General features: G+C 42.8%; 1 protein-coding gene across 2 annotated transcripts in view; it reads right to left on the reverse strand.

The window, feature by feature from the left end:
• Positions 1–17,254, reverse strand: part of rapgef1b (Rap guanine nucleotide exchange factor (GEF) 1b) — a 49,619-nt gene that overhangs the window by 20,580 nt on the left and 11,785 nt on the right. For both annotated transcript variants that reach the window (XM_083983565.1, XM_083983564.1), the window contains exons 2-5: positions 5,253–5,398; positions 3,683–3,861; positions 801–957; positions 589–680 (exon numbers count right to left, since the gene is read on the reverse strand). In XM_083983565.1, the coding sequence (XP_083839691.1) occupies positions 589–680; positions 801–957; positions 3,683–3,861; positions 5,253–5,398 (574 nt within the window). The remainder of the gene's footprint in view (positions 1–588; positions 681–800; positions 958–3,682; positions 3,862–5,252; positions 5,399–17,254) is intronic.

Genomic DNA, 17,254 nt, shown 5'->3' on the forward strand with positions numbered 1-17,254 from the left:
CCGGTGCGACCTATAGACCATGGTAAATTTCAACCTCGTTTACACCTGGCATTAAAGGGATACGCCAACATTTTTTTTTTAACAGGCGACCACGTGAAAGTACAGTGATCCGATGCCAAACCACTTCCAGAGGTGGCCATGGACACGTTGTGACCACATTGAACAAAAGTGTAAACGGTGAGGTGTCCTGTATCCGCATAGGACTACGCGGGCAAAATGGTGTTTCCCATTAATTAACGAGACTTGTTTGGGTCCACCATAGTCTTTCTCAGAAAATAATCGTATTGTTATGTTTTTTTAACAGCGTTTCCTCATCTATATACAGTATTAAAATTTCCCCGATCTCTTTTCTCTATTTTTAATTTAAAATAACAAGAAAGAGCTACAATGCAGCACAGAAACTTCACGTTGTGGACTTGTGGAATAACTTGTATAACGTTTTCATTAAAAAATAGGAATAGAAAACCTTGTTTTCCCAGTTTGAGACCCTCAAAAATAGACTGCGATTTATATTCCAGTGCGATTTATATTCCGAATTTTACGATGCTATGAGTGGAGTCTGAATGAGCAAGCTTTTCCTCTACTCACGTCTCTGCTGTGGTGATAGCAGGTGGTGCTGGTTTGTTGGGAGTGGTGGGTGACGGTTGTTCCTGTTTCTCGATAGTCAGCTTCACAAGTTCCTGTTCATAGAAAGACAAACACAAGAAGCATTCAATCTTATCTATATATCAAAAAAAGCCCACAGGAGGATGTAGCCAACGCCACAATGCAGTATTTCCTCTTATCAGCTGATGGTTTACCTTGACTCCATCCAGCACTGCTTTGATGACACTGGTGACAGCTGCCACGTTCTCCTTGTCCTCCAAGTCGATGCCATCCAGCATCACCTGGTCGGCCCAACGGATGAGGTTGGCCAGACTCTGGTACACGCGGTTATGGCAGGAAGACAGCGCCGAACTGCGGGAAAGGGTGCGAGAAGAGAAGAGGGGTTGTGCGAGGAGTTAAGAGTAGAGCAAAGCAATGTGGAACAGGCAAAGAGATGTCCAGAGGGAGAAAAGGGAAAGTAGCATATGGATCAGATTTAAAAAACAAAAAAAGCGGGGGTGATGTACAGGAGGTGAGAGAAAGTGCAGAAACCAGAGGTGCAGAAAGAGGAATGATTCAAGACAAGTCGACAGGGGCGGGTGTGAAAAAAAACAACCGGACAAGCATATGTCAGAGACAAGGTGAGAGAAATCACACAGAAACAGAAACATATGACACATCCACCTGACCTGACTACTGTCTAAAGTGTGTCCAAGCAAATTTCCGTCAGTGCGATAAATAGTAATGTTAAAGCAGAAGTAAGCGATCCGGTCGTTTTGGCTAATGCTGCGTTCCAGGCAGGCTTTTGAAATCGTAAATTACAGCTTCAAGTCACAACTTACGACTTTGTAGCGTTCCAGGCAACCCACTCGTGTTTTTCTGACCTGTTTTACCGGTGAAAGTCACTATAACGGCCACTCGTAACTTCCGACCGGTGAACTCGTACCAGATCGAACTGGTACGACTTCACGGTCGGAAAAATACGAGTTTCCTTGAACGCACCATAACAGTCCTCGTCGCTACGTCACCACATTCACGGCGTTCCTTGGCTGCACACACAGCCCTGCATGCCGTTCTCTCTCCTCATTGGATAAAAACTGTAGGATACGATAAATGTTTTCTCTTCGGCTCAGAGCAGAGCAGAGGGACTGAGAGACCCGTGTTTCAGTCCAAACACTCTATGTAAGTGATTGCTGTCGGAAGATACAACTATTTAAGACTTATATTAACACAAATATATCACTTACTTCTGCTTTAATAATAATAATAATACATTTTATTTGTAAGCGCTTTTACAAATGCTCAAAGATACTTTACACTTAAAAAATCATAAAATAGAGCGAAGTCAGAGTTAAAAACAGTAATAAAACATTTTAAAACACACAAAATTATATATTAAAAGCTAATTTAAAAAGGTAAGTTGTTGTGACAGTTTGTATAAATTAAATTCAACCTGTATTCCCACACTACAGTCGACCCATGACACGATACATAAGTTTAGTGATGGGGCCATTCAATAATATTATGTATTTTTCTATGTTAAATATCATGAAATTCTACCGACGGAAATGAGCTTAGACAGACTTTAATAAACTGCACATGTAGGGGTCATTTTTGTTGGGGAGCTGCAGGTTTGCTTAGTGGACTACATGTTTGGGAGGCTGGGATAAGCCAGCTAGTGCTGACAGAAGAATGTCTAACCACACAGCGAGGCAGGGTGTTGTTCCTGCCTGTAGTGAATGATGCGTTCAGACCCAACACTAAGGTGTGGCGCAGGCCTGTGCCGACACGCTGCAGCTGAATCACAGTGCTGGAATACCCATCCATCCATCCATCCACCGTCTCTCTCTACACACACAGCTTAGTCCTGAAGTGAGTGGGAGACGACGACGAATGTAGCTGCAGGGGTTAGCGGGAGGATTTAAGGGACGGTGGAGCGGTTGGAAGGGCGGAGAGGTTTGACCCAGAAAGAAATACACAACCAGCTACGGTTATACCGGTGTGAAGGGAGAATAGTGGGATTAAAACAGAAGTGGACTACGCAGTCTGTTTGTAGATAGTTGGTAAATAAGCACTTTAATCAACTCGACGCTATGTGCCAAAGAGTGAGTGGGAGTTACACCCACTGTTGACCTAGTTATTTGACCAATATTGACTTAAATCACTGCAAACAATCTAACTCTGTGGTACAGTTTGCATGCGAAGCAGATGGAAAACTTCAAACCAAACAAATATCAACACTAACTCAAAGTACAGTAGCTTCTTTACCACAAAAACAAAACAAAACAAAACATGGACTGCCCCTTTAGGAGAGGTTGTGAAATAACTTGCAGCAAAGCTAAAGCAAAGCACTACACCACACTGCTCTTCTGCAGTGATCTAGTGGGGTTTGTCTCTATCAGACTGAGGTCAAGTCCCCGGAGACGGATGCCTCTCAACGCTGCAGCAACAATCCATCAGTCGCGTCTTAACACAGAGTTGCGAAGATACAGAATCTGTCACCTCTGGCCTCCATACCTTCGTCTGCACTGATGGATGAGGGAAAAGACACAAAGACGGTGACAGAGAGGTTCTAACATGTCTTGACAGTCGGAGCACAACCACGGCTGAGGCTGCTGGGGGTTTACACTATTACACCCACTGACGAGGAGGTAAAGCAAAACTCATTTTATCAATTAAAGAAATGTATTTCTCCCCCCTGAAGGAACCACTCCTGATAACACCACAACAATGAGTAACATGTGACTGGAATTTTAAAGTCTTCAGGCAACAGGAAACCCTGTGGCGAAGGACGTCGTCTGTGTGTCGCAACGCCTGATCAATCTGCAGTCGACATCGTGCCCGTTCTAACACGCCTCGAGTGCATACCTGCTCCGTCTTTGGTTACGTGGCGAGGAAGAGAACGATAGGAATGAATCGACAAATGATCCACTGTGAGTTATCATATATCCATAGCAGGAAGAGGACAAGCACGCACGGCGGATGAGATGCATCAATGTTTTTTATCCTCTGCTGTGTGTGAGTCAAGAGAACAGGTGGGGAATGAAGTCTTTCTAATATAATCCTTAATGTATTCATAGCCAGTGTCAGGGCTCACCTGTGCTGCACCCGCGCCTCCACCTGCACCAGGGGCAGGATGGCTTCCAGCACCTTGCTGGCCGAGCCGGGGAGCATCTCCAGCACCTTCTTCTCCACCACCATCTTGTCCACGATTGTCTTGAAGTAGCGCAGGGCACTGACCACCTCCTTCTCATGCTCCTCCAGCCGGCTCACCTTCTGCAACACACAAGCAATAACACAAAGTTGCAGCTCAGAGTTGAACGACTTTGTGATGATTATCATGATGATGATGAAACTTTTACAAAGTCTTTAACAACATAGAGTGAGTAGAGCTGGGCGATTATGGCAAAAATCATAATCATTATTATTTCGGTCAGTATTGATCATGATTATTTACCCGATTATGTATGAACCAGCAACAACAGCTCAGAGGAGCAAACTAACTAACTCACCACCCAACAATGACTCAGCACATTTGCTTCTGTGAATTAACTGACGCGTGGGTAGAAAAACAAACGATAGGAGGGTGGTGGTGTTGTTCGAGGAGACGAGCGGAGTTTCTTCTCTTTTTATTTTACTGCCCGTTCATTCGGCCTGAGCGCTGGTCGACCAAACGGCGCTGCTCTCCCTCTGCAATCTAAACTCGTCACCACACATGAGTGGACTCGTTCACAGCATTGACTGAGTGAGTGCATATGTGTGTCTTTCAGAGTAAAACACCAATAGTCTAGGAAAATGACAAAATAATCGTTTTTTAATTCGTTTTTACATAAATTTTAATCTCAACAGCACTTTACGGCACCTATTGTCGATTTAATATTGTATCACTCCTGGCTCCATCCAACTGAAGCACCACTGTGTGATATATTGTATTTGTACCATGTTGTGCTTTGTTTTGTCCTTGTCTAAATGTTGTTTTAGTGTGAACTGCGGGACTGCGGATGGAAATTAGTTTTAGAGCTAAATCTGGCTTATTTACATTTTGCATGTTCATGAATATGCAGAGTCCCGTTACAAATAAACAAATAAATGAAATGAAAAATGATCGTATGGATCCAAAATCAAAATCATAATCAAAATTCGATTAATCGCCCAGGCCTAGTACAAAGTGAAATATTTAGCACAGAACAAACTATTTTGTCTGGACCATCTCCGCTGTCTGCCACAGTCCTATTATTCCCATGGTTTGTTCACAGTTTAAATCTCCATCTATCAAGTGATGTGGCTCGGAGCCATCTTGGTCCTACAGCAACAGGCTCATTCAGCCTCCCTCGTCTTTCACAGCATGACTGCTGGGGAATATACTCATTACACAAAAAGCCTTAAGAGGGAGCGGAGGAGTTCATTCAGGAAACGGCCCAATTCCATTCATGTCTTTATAGGTTTAGACACCTGCTGTAGCACAGCCAGCCGCCACAGCGACTGGGGAAGCTGTGGGAACCAGCGGGGATACTCGCACACACACTGACACAATGGAATATGAGAGCACAAAACATTAGACAGGAAAACAATCGAGCAACAAATAGGCAAACAAACACAGGCAATAGGGAAGAGGGGGGAGCAGAGATGATTTTCCCACAATACACATGTATTTTCTGCACACACACCTTGTTAGCAGGTTTCTCGGTGCTCTTGGCTGCTGGCTCGGGCTGCAGTTGCTTGCCCTTCTTGGATGGCGTCCTCTTGATCTTGGGCGAATGGAACTTGTCCATCAGTTTCATGGTGAAAGAGGACAGATGGGACCGTTGCGAGTCTGTGGACAGAGGGACAACAGTGGAAATTGAGTGGTCAGTCAGGGAGGAGAGATTCTCAGTGGGGAATAGAAATTTGATTTAAAAAAGAAAAACAGATGGCACAAGCGGCACAATTAAGTGTTGATATCACACATTGCAACTCTGCTAAAATGATTCTCAAGTGGAAAAGCTTAAGACTAGAGCAGTGATACTGTGGTACTTGGTGTAAAAAGTTTGAGAACCACTGGACTAGAGAGTTAAATGAACAGGGCTCGAATTTAAGGAAAGGAGAACAGCAGAGATTTTATCAAGTATTTGTAACATCCGCATTTCATCTGCTCTGCTTTTTGTTTCCAACATAAATCTGCTGCACAGGATCCTCCAGCCGGCCAGGATGTGCACAGATGTGCGCACGCAGATTGGAGTGCACACACAAAGAGAGAGACGAGGACAGAGGAGAAGACTAGGGTGGTTACAATAAAATACTCCACTTAGTGCTGAAATGAAAATTGCTTTATGTTACATAATTGAGAGAGGCTTCATAATAGCGGAGTAATTTAGCAGATTCCCACTTGTTAAGCGTAGAGAGGGGCTGATGGTATCAAGGGAGAGAAGAGGTCCCTACTCCATTAATCCTCTGAGAATGGACAGCTCACCGTCCTCTCCCCCACCACCACTCCTTTATCTCCACACCAAACCGAATCAGGAGATAAATACTAATAACAGCGGTGGGAGTCGGCAGGAAGCGCCGGTTTTATCAGCGACAAAATTACACCTCTATCTGCTGTAATCTCCCCTCAGCTCGATGACAGCGGGATCTGGCATTCCACGGCCATCAGCATAAAAACACTGAATGCTGAATAGCAATCAACAGCAGGAAAACACCACAAACTAGACTCCCGGCCGGGCAGGGCTTTCATCTGCACCATCGATCCACATGCCGCGCACATATCCACCCTACTGTTCTTTCTCCCCACCCCTAATCCTCATCATCCCTTACTCCCAGCAAAAGCCAAAGTTCGCTGAGGCAGCCAAGGACGGCTGTGTGTCTCATTAAAAATGTTGATGTGAACGCTCCCACTGGAGTTTCCTACCAACACAAATGATGGGACATGCCCGACCCGCGGGCTCTTGGTTTTTCTACTGCTTTTTTTTTTTTTTAAATCTTATCTCAGTGTTGTGAAAAATGCATCAACAACTTCTGTCCTGCAGGAACTAGTGAGTTACTCATGGTTCATGGCCGATTTAATAAAACACTGTGTTACTGGAAATGCACCTCATGACTGTTGTGTCGCTTTTAACCTGCATTTGACCTAATTCCCAACATCCAAACATGTCAAATGACTCCCATTTAAAGGCGTATTTGGTAACACTTTATTTGAGGCCTATCTCTATAACGCTTATACATACTTATAATGAGTTATAATGCAGTTGTATAATAATGCACTGTTTAACTATAGTTATAAACACTCATAAATGATCATCATGCTTTATAACAATAATCACAACAACACACTATAAAACATATTATCATGACTTATAAGGTCAGGTATTATACTACGTTATAAATGTTAGCAACTCATTATAACTAAAATATAGTTATAATGTGTTATAATTGGCTTATAAACATGTATAACTATCATTATAAACACTCATAAGTTATCATAAGGCTTTATAACAATAAGCATAACACATTATAGAGCATTTTATAATGGCTTATAAGGTCAAGTATTATAATAGAGTTACAATGCATTATCAATGTGGGCATTGTCAGCGAGTTACTGATAGTTATATCGTATAATACCTGACCTTATAAGTCATGATAAAATGCTTTATAGTGTGTTATGATTATTGTTATAAAGCATTATGACGAACATGAGTGTTTACAACTATAGTTATACAGTGCTATAACTGCATAACTCATATAACTCTAAATAAAGGCATTAACTTCTTTCTAAAATATAACACGACTACCGCTGGAGGATATCTAAGACAGAAGTAGATCTTTTTTTTTTATGATCACCATTTGTAATTTTCATGATTTCAAGACATTACACTGCCACAACAAACATAATATACATATCATAAACACATGACCCTAGGATGGGTTACACCTGCAGTGTACAAATTAGGTACCACAAATAGATCTTTTTGTAAATTTCATTAGTAGCCCAGTTATGTCACTTCAAAAGCAAAAGCACTACCATGTGGCAGAATTAGCAGTCTCCTCACGAGGGTGCGATATAGATTGTGTTTTCTGCCTCTCTTCAATTCCCACAATCACGAGCTGAGAGATACAACACCGGCCTGACGCACACTAACTAGGCAGGGTTTAGGAAGAAAAAGAGGGAGACAAAGAGCCTGAGAGTTGATCGCAGTCGCAGACGAGGGACCAGACACAGTGAAGACCCTGCAGAGGGGGACGACCTGCTCATCTAAACAGCTGTCTGTATCAATACTCTGTAGCATAGCCACAGGGGAAGCTGTGCTTGCTTCACTGCACCTAAATAGAGTCTGAATAGCATAGCTTCAGGCTGACAGTGTGTGAGGGTTTTTTTTTTTTTTTTTTTGTACCCTGAGGCTACAGATACCTGCGTTAGCCAGTTTTGCCGCAATCCTGGCAAGTTTCTTACATTATGGCATGAATGTGTGGAATGAATCATGTGCTCTTTTTTTTTTTTTGATTGCACAGAACAGGACTCCACATATGAATTCAGTTGTGTGACATAATCCCTGTTGAATGTGGCTAAAAGACGTTAACATGCCGCCGGTCCCTATCGCGTCGTTCCGGGGCTCGAACAGGCCCGCGAGGACTGTGAACGAGTTTACAGCTGCAAGCAACTCGGCGTCCTCCCGCTCCCGGCCCCAAGAGTTGAGAAGCGGTGACATCAGCACAGTGAGTCAACAACAACGACATGATCGATACAGCCTGTCCCCCCCCCCCCCCCCCAAGACACCAGCACCCCCACACCCTGGCTCAGCTGTTTATCATGCACACCGGGGCTGGATCTCTGTCTCCTCTCTGCTCCCTGTTCACTTTTTTTTTTTTTTCTTTTTTTTTTTTTTTAAACACCACCTCCCTCTTCACTTCTCAGAACAGAAAGCAACCACCCCTCCTCCTCCCTCCTCCTCCTCCCTCCTCTTCCCTCTCGAGTTCGCTGGAAGTCTGGCTCAGCATGGACATGACATCATCAACGGACAGAAATGAAGAGAGTGAAAAAGAGAAAGTCAGCGAGAGAGCGAGAGAGGGAGAATACAGTGAATACAGTGCTCTGTTATAGTCATGTAGGGCCTCACACAGCATCCACCCCTCCACCAGAGACAGGCCAACCATCCCCTCCTGCTCTCCCCAGATGCCGGCCTGCCTGCCTGCCTGCTGCTGTTATGAGGTGGTGATGTCATTGGTTGTAATGTCTCTCACTCTGAATCTGACTAGTCATGGACTTGAGCAGGAGAGTGAAAGAAACCTCTCACAGTTCGTTTATTTTATTATTTTCTTTAACTGCCCAGGCTACAACACCCCATTATGCTGCTGCTGTGCCTGCTCCTCTGGGTAGTGTGTGTACCCGACGTCGACACCCCCCCTGCTCAACATTTTCATACACAAGTTAAAGGGATACACCAACTTTTTTTTTGCCTCACTCCCGAGTCCATGACAAGCAGATAGACACCATCCTTTCGACTGTGCGTGCAGTAACAAGGGAGATACGGGCAGAGCTGGCGCACCGTTAATTAGCTTAGCTCAAACGCTGGAAGTGCATAGGTAGTGTTAGCCTGCCTCCACCTAAAGTCATCAGAGAAACTCTTCAGCAACTCTAAACTGAAACCAGCGGGCCGATCTACCTCTCAGAGCTGACAAAACTCTCCGGTAAGGCATCTTGAGCGGTCAAATGCCGGTAACGGGACGAGATCGGTCAAAACGGAGGGTTCAAGCAAAGACGGTTTATTTTGGTTCAAGCTAGCTACATCGAGGGTAGGTTAGCTTCCTAGTGTGAGGACTCGGGAGTGAGGCAAAATACGAAAAAAAAATGTTGGCGTATCCCTTTAATGTTTCTTTATAGACAACATTTGGATTTTTAAGTACTTTACTGCGGCGCTGGCGAACAAAGCACCTCAAAACTCCCACAATTAATCATAACTGCGTGTTGATTCCTGCCTCTGGCTCCCAAATTCATTCCCCGCTGCTTTTAAGATACAGTTGAATACAACAGCAGCACACAGCCAGCCTGATAAACAGTAAAGTGTGGTTACACTTCCATAAAGGGTTAGGTTTGACTCCCCTGTTGTAAACTGCAACAGTCCCACAGAGGTCTGAACACACACACAGACACACACACACAGCTCCCCTGAGCCTCGTTGTGTTGCACCGTAACCTCACAACCACACGGAGTACAGTGTGATGAGTTTACATTTCAGCAATTTAAATGTGCCTGTGAATATCATGTAATGCTTTATTATTATGGTAAACAATTCAGGTTTGTTATTCTTTCTGATTAGGTGTGGGTAGCAGAAGTAAATCTAGCGGTCTGCTGTTTTTTTTGTTTTTTTCATGATGCTATGAGGAACAAAAGAAAAATCACCAAAATCAGATTGTTAGGAATAAATAGTGAAGGACTCAGGATGTAAACATCATTTGGAGGCCTTTAAATGGCTTAAACACTTTGAAATGCTTTGAAAGGCCCTGGGGATATTTCAAACAAACACTCAAGTCTGAACGACTCCTGAACAAAGCCTGGGAGAGTTCGGTGGTATAGTGGCGTCCCTAGGAGCCTTCCAGTTGCTGAATTGTCTCAAAGCTTCACTACACAATAAGCAAACACACACACACACACACACACACACACACTCATGGGCTGAGTTTATGTGCCTTTAGCAAGAGCACATTGTTAAGCGTATTAAATCCACTGTGAATAGACTTTTCTGTCTATAGTTGAGCGTTGACGTATTTTCTATATCGACTGTCGTGTTTACCCAAACAAACCTCCACATTTAATATTGTTGCTTAAATGTTACGCATCAATATGAGTCATCAAGGACAGCTAGTACATTCTGACGAAATCTAAATGAGTCATTTTAATGAGTTTTCTCATACCACAGCATAGACCTCATAGCCCACTTCCAGCCTGTGTCTGTTTAAACTAGTCTAAAAAAAAGTCTTGAACAATGTTATTATCAAGGGTTCACTAACTAGCCTTCCTGTCGTTTAGCTGCACTGTCACATTTGGTTCTGCTGCTGCCAAAACCCCTACTTTATTGCACTGCAAAGCAAAACGTGAATATGATTTTGATTGTGTCGACACAACAGAATAATGAATGAATGAAGCTGAAGGTGTCAGACAGACAGAGAGGCACTGCTTCCTTCCTAATGAAAAGTCTGTGAGCAGGAAACGGTTGATTCCTCTGTTAATGTGAATTGTGCTAAATTGGTTAATGGGCAACAGCACACGAGCAGGACAGACAACACACATCCAGTTAGTGTCATCACCTTTGATTTATGTTAAGTGGTTGGTCCTGCTTTTTTTTTTTAGATTCGTTTCAGACAAATGAATTAATCAAAATCTGAAATTAAACACATTCAAATTTGTGCTTTTCTTCGAGCAAACGTCTGGGCAGAACACATTCAGCAACATCAAAAGGAGATCTCCCGCCATCCCAGTTGCCTTTAATGATCCCTTCAACACAACTGATGACTGGTGACATATGAGCTTGTCCCTGACAGACGGGCAGATTGATCTGGTTCTTGTTCAGTACAGGTGTGATCTATAGAGGACAGCTGGTCGAGCCCTCCTCCCCTCCCCTCTCAGAATAGGATGAGGATGGGCTATAGGGAAGGGATACAGGTTACGCACACAGCTGTCACCTCCTGCTGAACTCAGTGAAAGTGTGTGTGCGAACTGCGAGGCGAGCTCCACGTATATGGACCTGTTGAGCCTGCTAAAAGACTGCAACAAGGGTCGCAGAGGTTACTGGGGCCAGCTGTTGAGAAGAGAGAGAGAAGACGGCAAACAGGGAGAAAAGAGCAAGTACTGTACTGGAGATCGTTCAAATGATGTCTGCAAGATTTTTGCTCAATAGAGCCGGACAGAACAGTAAATATTAGCTGAATTGATGTCTGTGCTGTGCTTGCTCTCTCATAACTGGCTGAAAAACTGAACAAAGACACATTGAATGCTGGATTTAAATTTCAATATTGCATTATAGGTAACAAATTTAATCCTGTACGTCTTTTATTTTATCACAGTAAAGCAGCCTCTGTCCTAAATGGAGATAAACATCAAAGAGACTTGAGAAACTCCAGCTACTCCAGCACCACTGAGGTTGCTTTAAGGCAATGCTAACAGGTTTATAATGATAATTAATAATCATTTTATTTTAATGAAGCAATACTTAGATATAATAATTGGGTGATGTAGCCTATGCCATATCCATATAAAAACAGAATAAGATAAGATGAGCCTTTATTGTCTCCTAAGGTGGAGAAATGTGTCTAATAAACCATTCTTGTTGCAAACCTGTGCTATAAATGAATGCAAATGTATTTCACCTTACTTCAGTTCATTGTCTCCAACTGATTTAACATTATTTATTTACTTTTCAAAACAACAAATACATTCATTCTTGGCACACTTATGCAGAGCTCATGAAAATGGCAGAAACTCCGCCCTGGGACACATGGAAATAGACAGCGCATTGTTTACAAGTGCCTCTGCCTGCAATGAGGTCTTATACGTCCATAAAAACGACAGCATAGTGAGTGAATTACTGTCTGCTACACTGTAAAACAAAAACCGCAGAGAAGCAGCGCCAAGTATCATATCTCCACAGGCAAGACCTGCTGTGGTGCAAGAGAGAGGAATGCAAGCCTGAGGCACGCGAGATGAACAGTGGGGAGAGAGAGAGAGAAAAGAGGAAAAAAACGGAGAGGAACGAGAAAAATTCAACAGGAAATAGTTAAGTGCTTAGTGAATTATTTATTCTCTCCATTGTAGTGGTTGGCTTCCTGCTGGCAATTTTCAATTTTCAATAGGAATCCTCTTTATGCCCTCAGTTATCAACAAGCAGCACTATAGGACACAGCAGGCTCTGTGTGTGTGTGTGTGTGTGTGTGTGTGTGTGTGTGTGTGTGTGTGTGTGTGTGTGTGTGTGTGTGTGTGTGTGTGTGTGTGTGTGTGTGTGTGTGTGTGTGTGTGTGTGTGTGTGTGTGTGTGTACACTAGTGTGTGTGTATGTGTTACAGACCAAGGATGGCGGTGAAGGGGGAGGAAGTCCTGGTATAGGACGGTGGGGCCTGGTTGGTTAATGGTTGATTTGAGAAGTAATGGAGGAGGAAGTCCAGCGGTGGGTTTTTACAGTTTTCCAGCTGTGCTCTTACTTTCAGTACGCCGCTCAACGACTCAGCGACGAGCCGCGGGGACGCTGAGAGCATCCAGTGAGTCCACTTATACAGAGTGAGTAAACCAGACACAGTGGATGCTAAGTGCTCGGCCCACTTACAATCTATTGTATTTCACTTAACAAATGAGTAAATGAGACACAGAAGATGGTTTCAATGTGGACAATCAAATTGTTGATGCGAGCCCGACGACACATCCCAATGCTGGATTTCTTCAGCTGCTCACTTCCTGATGATGACTTCCCCTGGCCTATAATGGGTGAATGATTTTGACTTGCGCAGCTAAATCAAGGATTACAATTGAGTATTATAGACTAAATGAAAGAGTGATGATTTATATTAAAATGAATGTTTCACTTAAGTGATACTCACTTTTCTGAGCTAATATTTAACAGGCAATTACTTTTCAAGATTGGAAGTACAGAAGCCAACTTTTTTGAATGTTTTATCATATGATTTATTTCACCAAATCATATATTTTAGTGTAAGTTCAATCCTTGTCTGTGTTTTCCTGGTCTCTGCTTCTATAAAAGCCACGTCCCTCCTATATTTTCAGCCATTAACAGCTTACACAAACATGCCCTTTACTGTGTCAATGACTGGCCAACCAGCCCCACACCAGCCACGGGTCAATGATCAGGAGCAAATATCAATGAGATGATGGAGGTGCTGTGCGTGCCGGGTTGCATGGGAACAGACAGCTTGGTCGACCATGGCTAACAGAGCGTGGCCGCACGATACAGACTATCAGTAACGCAGATCCATAACGGCAAACCAGATCCATAGCAGCCTGGAGACTGAGGGAGCGTTTGGTCATCTGGTTGGCGCCTTTGTGTGACACCAAGGTGAGAAAGTGAACAAGTCAATAAGAGGTAAATAATAATAGTAATGATATTAATAATAACAAAGCATTCTCTTTCTCTGAGAGTGTCGTGCCATCTGCTCTGAAATCTAACCACAGACGTGTCATAGACTGATGGTTGAGAATACGTCTTTTCGGGGAAACTCCTGCTCCGTGAAAACAGACATCATTATGTCTGTGAGTCATGAGATTGCACTTTGAGATAACAAATAACAAAACCCTCACCCACTTTTCTTTTGGTTTTGTCACTTCTGAGGGTTTTAATTTAGCACAGAGAGCAGAGAGAAAGGGAGAGTAACATTTAAAATGCAAATGTGATCTGATTTGGAATTTAACAAACAATTGAATTAAAAAAAAACAAAAAAAAAACGCTCTCAGTCAACAACACTGTGTGACACGACTAAAGAGGATCCATAACTAGGTTTTATCAGCGGCGGGAATGAAGATATGTAGCATTAAGCCATAATAAGCAACACGCAGCATGTAGAGGCAAATACAAAATAAGCCCGGTCTAATCTCTCTGCGACACACCTGGTCTGTCTGTTTGGGTGGTGTGTGGTGTTGTGTCCTCTCATTACACAGGATGAACGGCTGAAGTCTGACAACACATCCAAATGTTTCCATCTCATACACAGAGGAGTTTCATGGGACAAATCCATCGTTCATTTACATTTACACCGAAACAAACACATTTTATTCACGCAGCTATCGATGAACCGCACTACCTGAACAGCAGCTGGTGGGTGACAAAGATCTGAGGTCACGCATGGTTTTTGTTCGTAGCACTTTGAAAAAACATACATGCACCTGACAATGTACAATCTATAATATGAATCTTCTATCATTAACTGCAGTAAAAGAGTAGCCTGAAGCAGTGTGTTACACAACGGTATTTCACACACACACACACACACACACACACACACACACACACACACACACACACACACACACACACAAAGTCACAAGGTTAGACTGCTGTAGCACCATGACAGAAAAATAAGGTCCGAGACAGTGAAGGGAAACAAACACAGTGTTTTACAGTCATAACACAGCCCAAAATACACCAACGTGCTTGAACTGGAGGCTACTGAGGTTAAAACAGACCGTCCGTAATTACACATCCTGCAGATGAGCTGTGGTGGCTGACGTGCAGATATTAAGGGTAGTGGGTCAAAGTAAAACTTAGTATTTGACTCCAAATTTAAGTTCTTCTAACTAAAGAAAAGCTGTTGCTATTCAGTGACTGATGAGCGTAGTGTTTCTCGTTTAACCATTGGCTAAATTAATACAGCACGCACCTGATTCTCATTCATTAAATGAAGTCTATTACTGCTAACAAGTCGGTTAAAAAAAGGCTTGAATGGTATCATTTTACTAAAGACTACTATACAAAGGTTGATGGGTGATTTTAAGCAACGTAAAATCCCACTGAGCCGTTGTTACGATACACCTAAATTGAGAATATTACAGCAGGGCAGTATAAGAAGAATACATCAACTAAGCTGTGTCAATAAATAATATTATATAATGTACAGTATGGGGGGTTCAGCATACTTTAAAATAGATAGCGTGTGCTACAGATATAAACAACATAATATAATACCACCAAACACTACTGAAGCTGAGCTTGTCTTCTCAGGCTCACAAAGAGAAGGTTTGTCGTTTTTGCAGGTGGTATGGAGTAATCATCTCTTTCATGAATGAAAGCCACCAAATCTAATAGATCGATGGCTGTGTAGGTCGGCACTTTATTGCCATACTAGCATATCAGGACACAATCAAACCTGGGTTTGGCAGCACTCCAACCCTTGTAGTGGCATAAAAATGGAGATGAACAATGATATAGTTGTAAAAATGGTCATAATAAATAGGTGTTATGAATATACTTAGGAGTAAATAGACTTCTAAAGACTTGAAACATTGTTCATTATATCAGCATGCTCTCCCATTTCTCCCATGGGGATCAATAAACAGTTATCTCTTATCTTGTTTTCAGTCCACTATTGTATGACTATGACGCAGAGCTCTATATTATGTCAAATATCTGCCAGCGGCCTGGAAGGTGGTGTTTTGGAAGAGGGTGGGACCATTAAGCCTGTGTATTGTGTGGTGGCATAAACATTTACGAGTCTGTAGCCTCAATGCCTCCTGTGTTTGACTAGGAAGCCAACAAGACTCCTTCTTCCAGGGCTGAGCTCTCTGTGTCCTGAGCTAACACCACCTTCTCTCCAATCTGTATTTTCTCTTTGCCCTGCCGGGGGCCTTCCCACCACTGCTGTGGCTCACACTGAGCAGTGTCACTACTGCTAGGTAGCCCACATACTTCCTCTTTTCTTGCTCAGTGTGTGATGTTGGTGAAAACCACATTGTTTGTCCACATTGTCGCATTACTGTGGGGTTCAGAAAGCAAAACAGTGTGGGGACTTCTGCTAGTTCAGGTGTCAGACTGATTCCCGCCCCCGAGCTACTTTTATTATCATTGCTTATTCATTCAATCTTATGCTCCACTGCTTTTGATGGCTACCCTTTCATATCCTCCCTTTCTACATTAATGTGTCTATGTAATTTTAACTAAATTAACAGCAATTCATTAGTGATCCTGCATGTGGCGGCTCTACTGTTGATACGATGAGCACCAACAGTACGACTAATACCACACTGCTCTGACTGTGGGCTGTGACTGACCTTTAAGTTATGAATATTCAAATAATCCTCATTCCCTGCCAGTAGTTGTAATCGTCATTGGATAAACCCAATATGGGTCGAGGTCTCACACTGACTGGACACTGGGCGAGCTAATGGAACCAGTAAATGGGAGCACTTGGCACAGTAGTTCAGTTAGGTTGTATTGAAAGCTATAGAGGGAGCCCTGAGGTCTAGGTCACTCAATTGTCCTATGCACAACAGACACACACATGCAACACAATGCACAAGCGTGCACATATAAAGTATCCACGTCCACAGACAGAAACAAACGGGCACACACAAAAGAGTCCCTCTAAACTATTCAACCACAAGCTAAAGGTTTCAGAGTTTGATGCCCATGGTTTTCAACAGCGGCGACGACCGGCAGAACGTAGTCAAGAAGCTTTCGATGCCCTGTTTGTTAAAAAACATTAAAAAACAACGCTGCACATTGTTGTTTGGCTCAGTGACAAAGAAGTCGGAGAGGTCACAATAGTTATAGAACAAAAAATATATACTGTCTTTGTCATTTAGACCATAACATAGACCGTACAAGAACTAGAGCAGATCAATTTTCTTTAAATCATTGTTTTACTCACTGTTACTAATGCAAATTGCCAAAATAACACAGAATCAGTTTTGTTTTTTGTTAAATGTGCCAACTATTTGCTAATTCCATCTTCTCAAAATGCGCGATGATGATGATGTTTTATTTTTCTTTGTGTTGTTTGACACTTTACTGCATCTCCTTAGCCTCTGGGTTGACATTGAACAAAGAATGTACTGTAGTTAATCAATCGTCAATCAATGATGAATCTAATGATTAGTAGTAGATGTAATTGCGATATTGATTTCTCGGCTATAGTGGTAATCTAAAGCGGTGACGTGAGGAATGAACGAGGCCGGTGACACACATTTACAATGTTTTACTGGA

Source organism: Trachurus trachurus (assembly GCF_905171665.1).
Source record: "Trachurus trachurus genome assembly, chromosome: 12".
NCBI classification, from domain to species: Eukaryota; Metazoa; Chordata; class Actinopteri; order Carangiformes; family Carangidae; genus Trachurus; species Trachurus trachurus.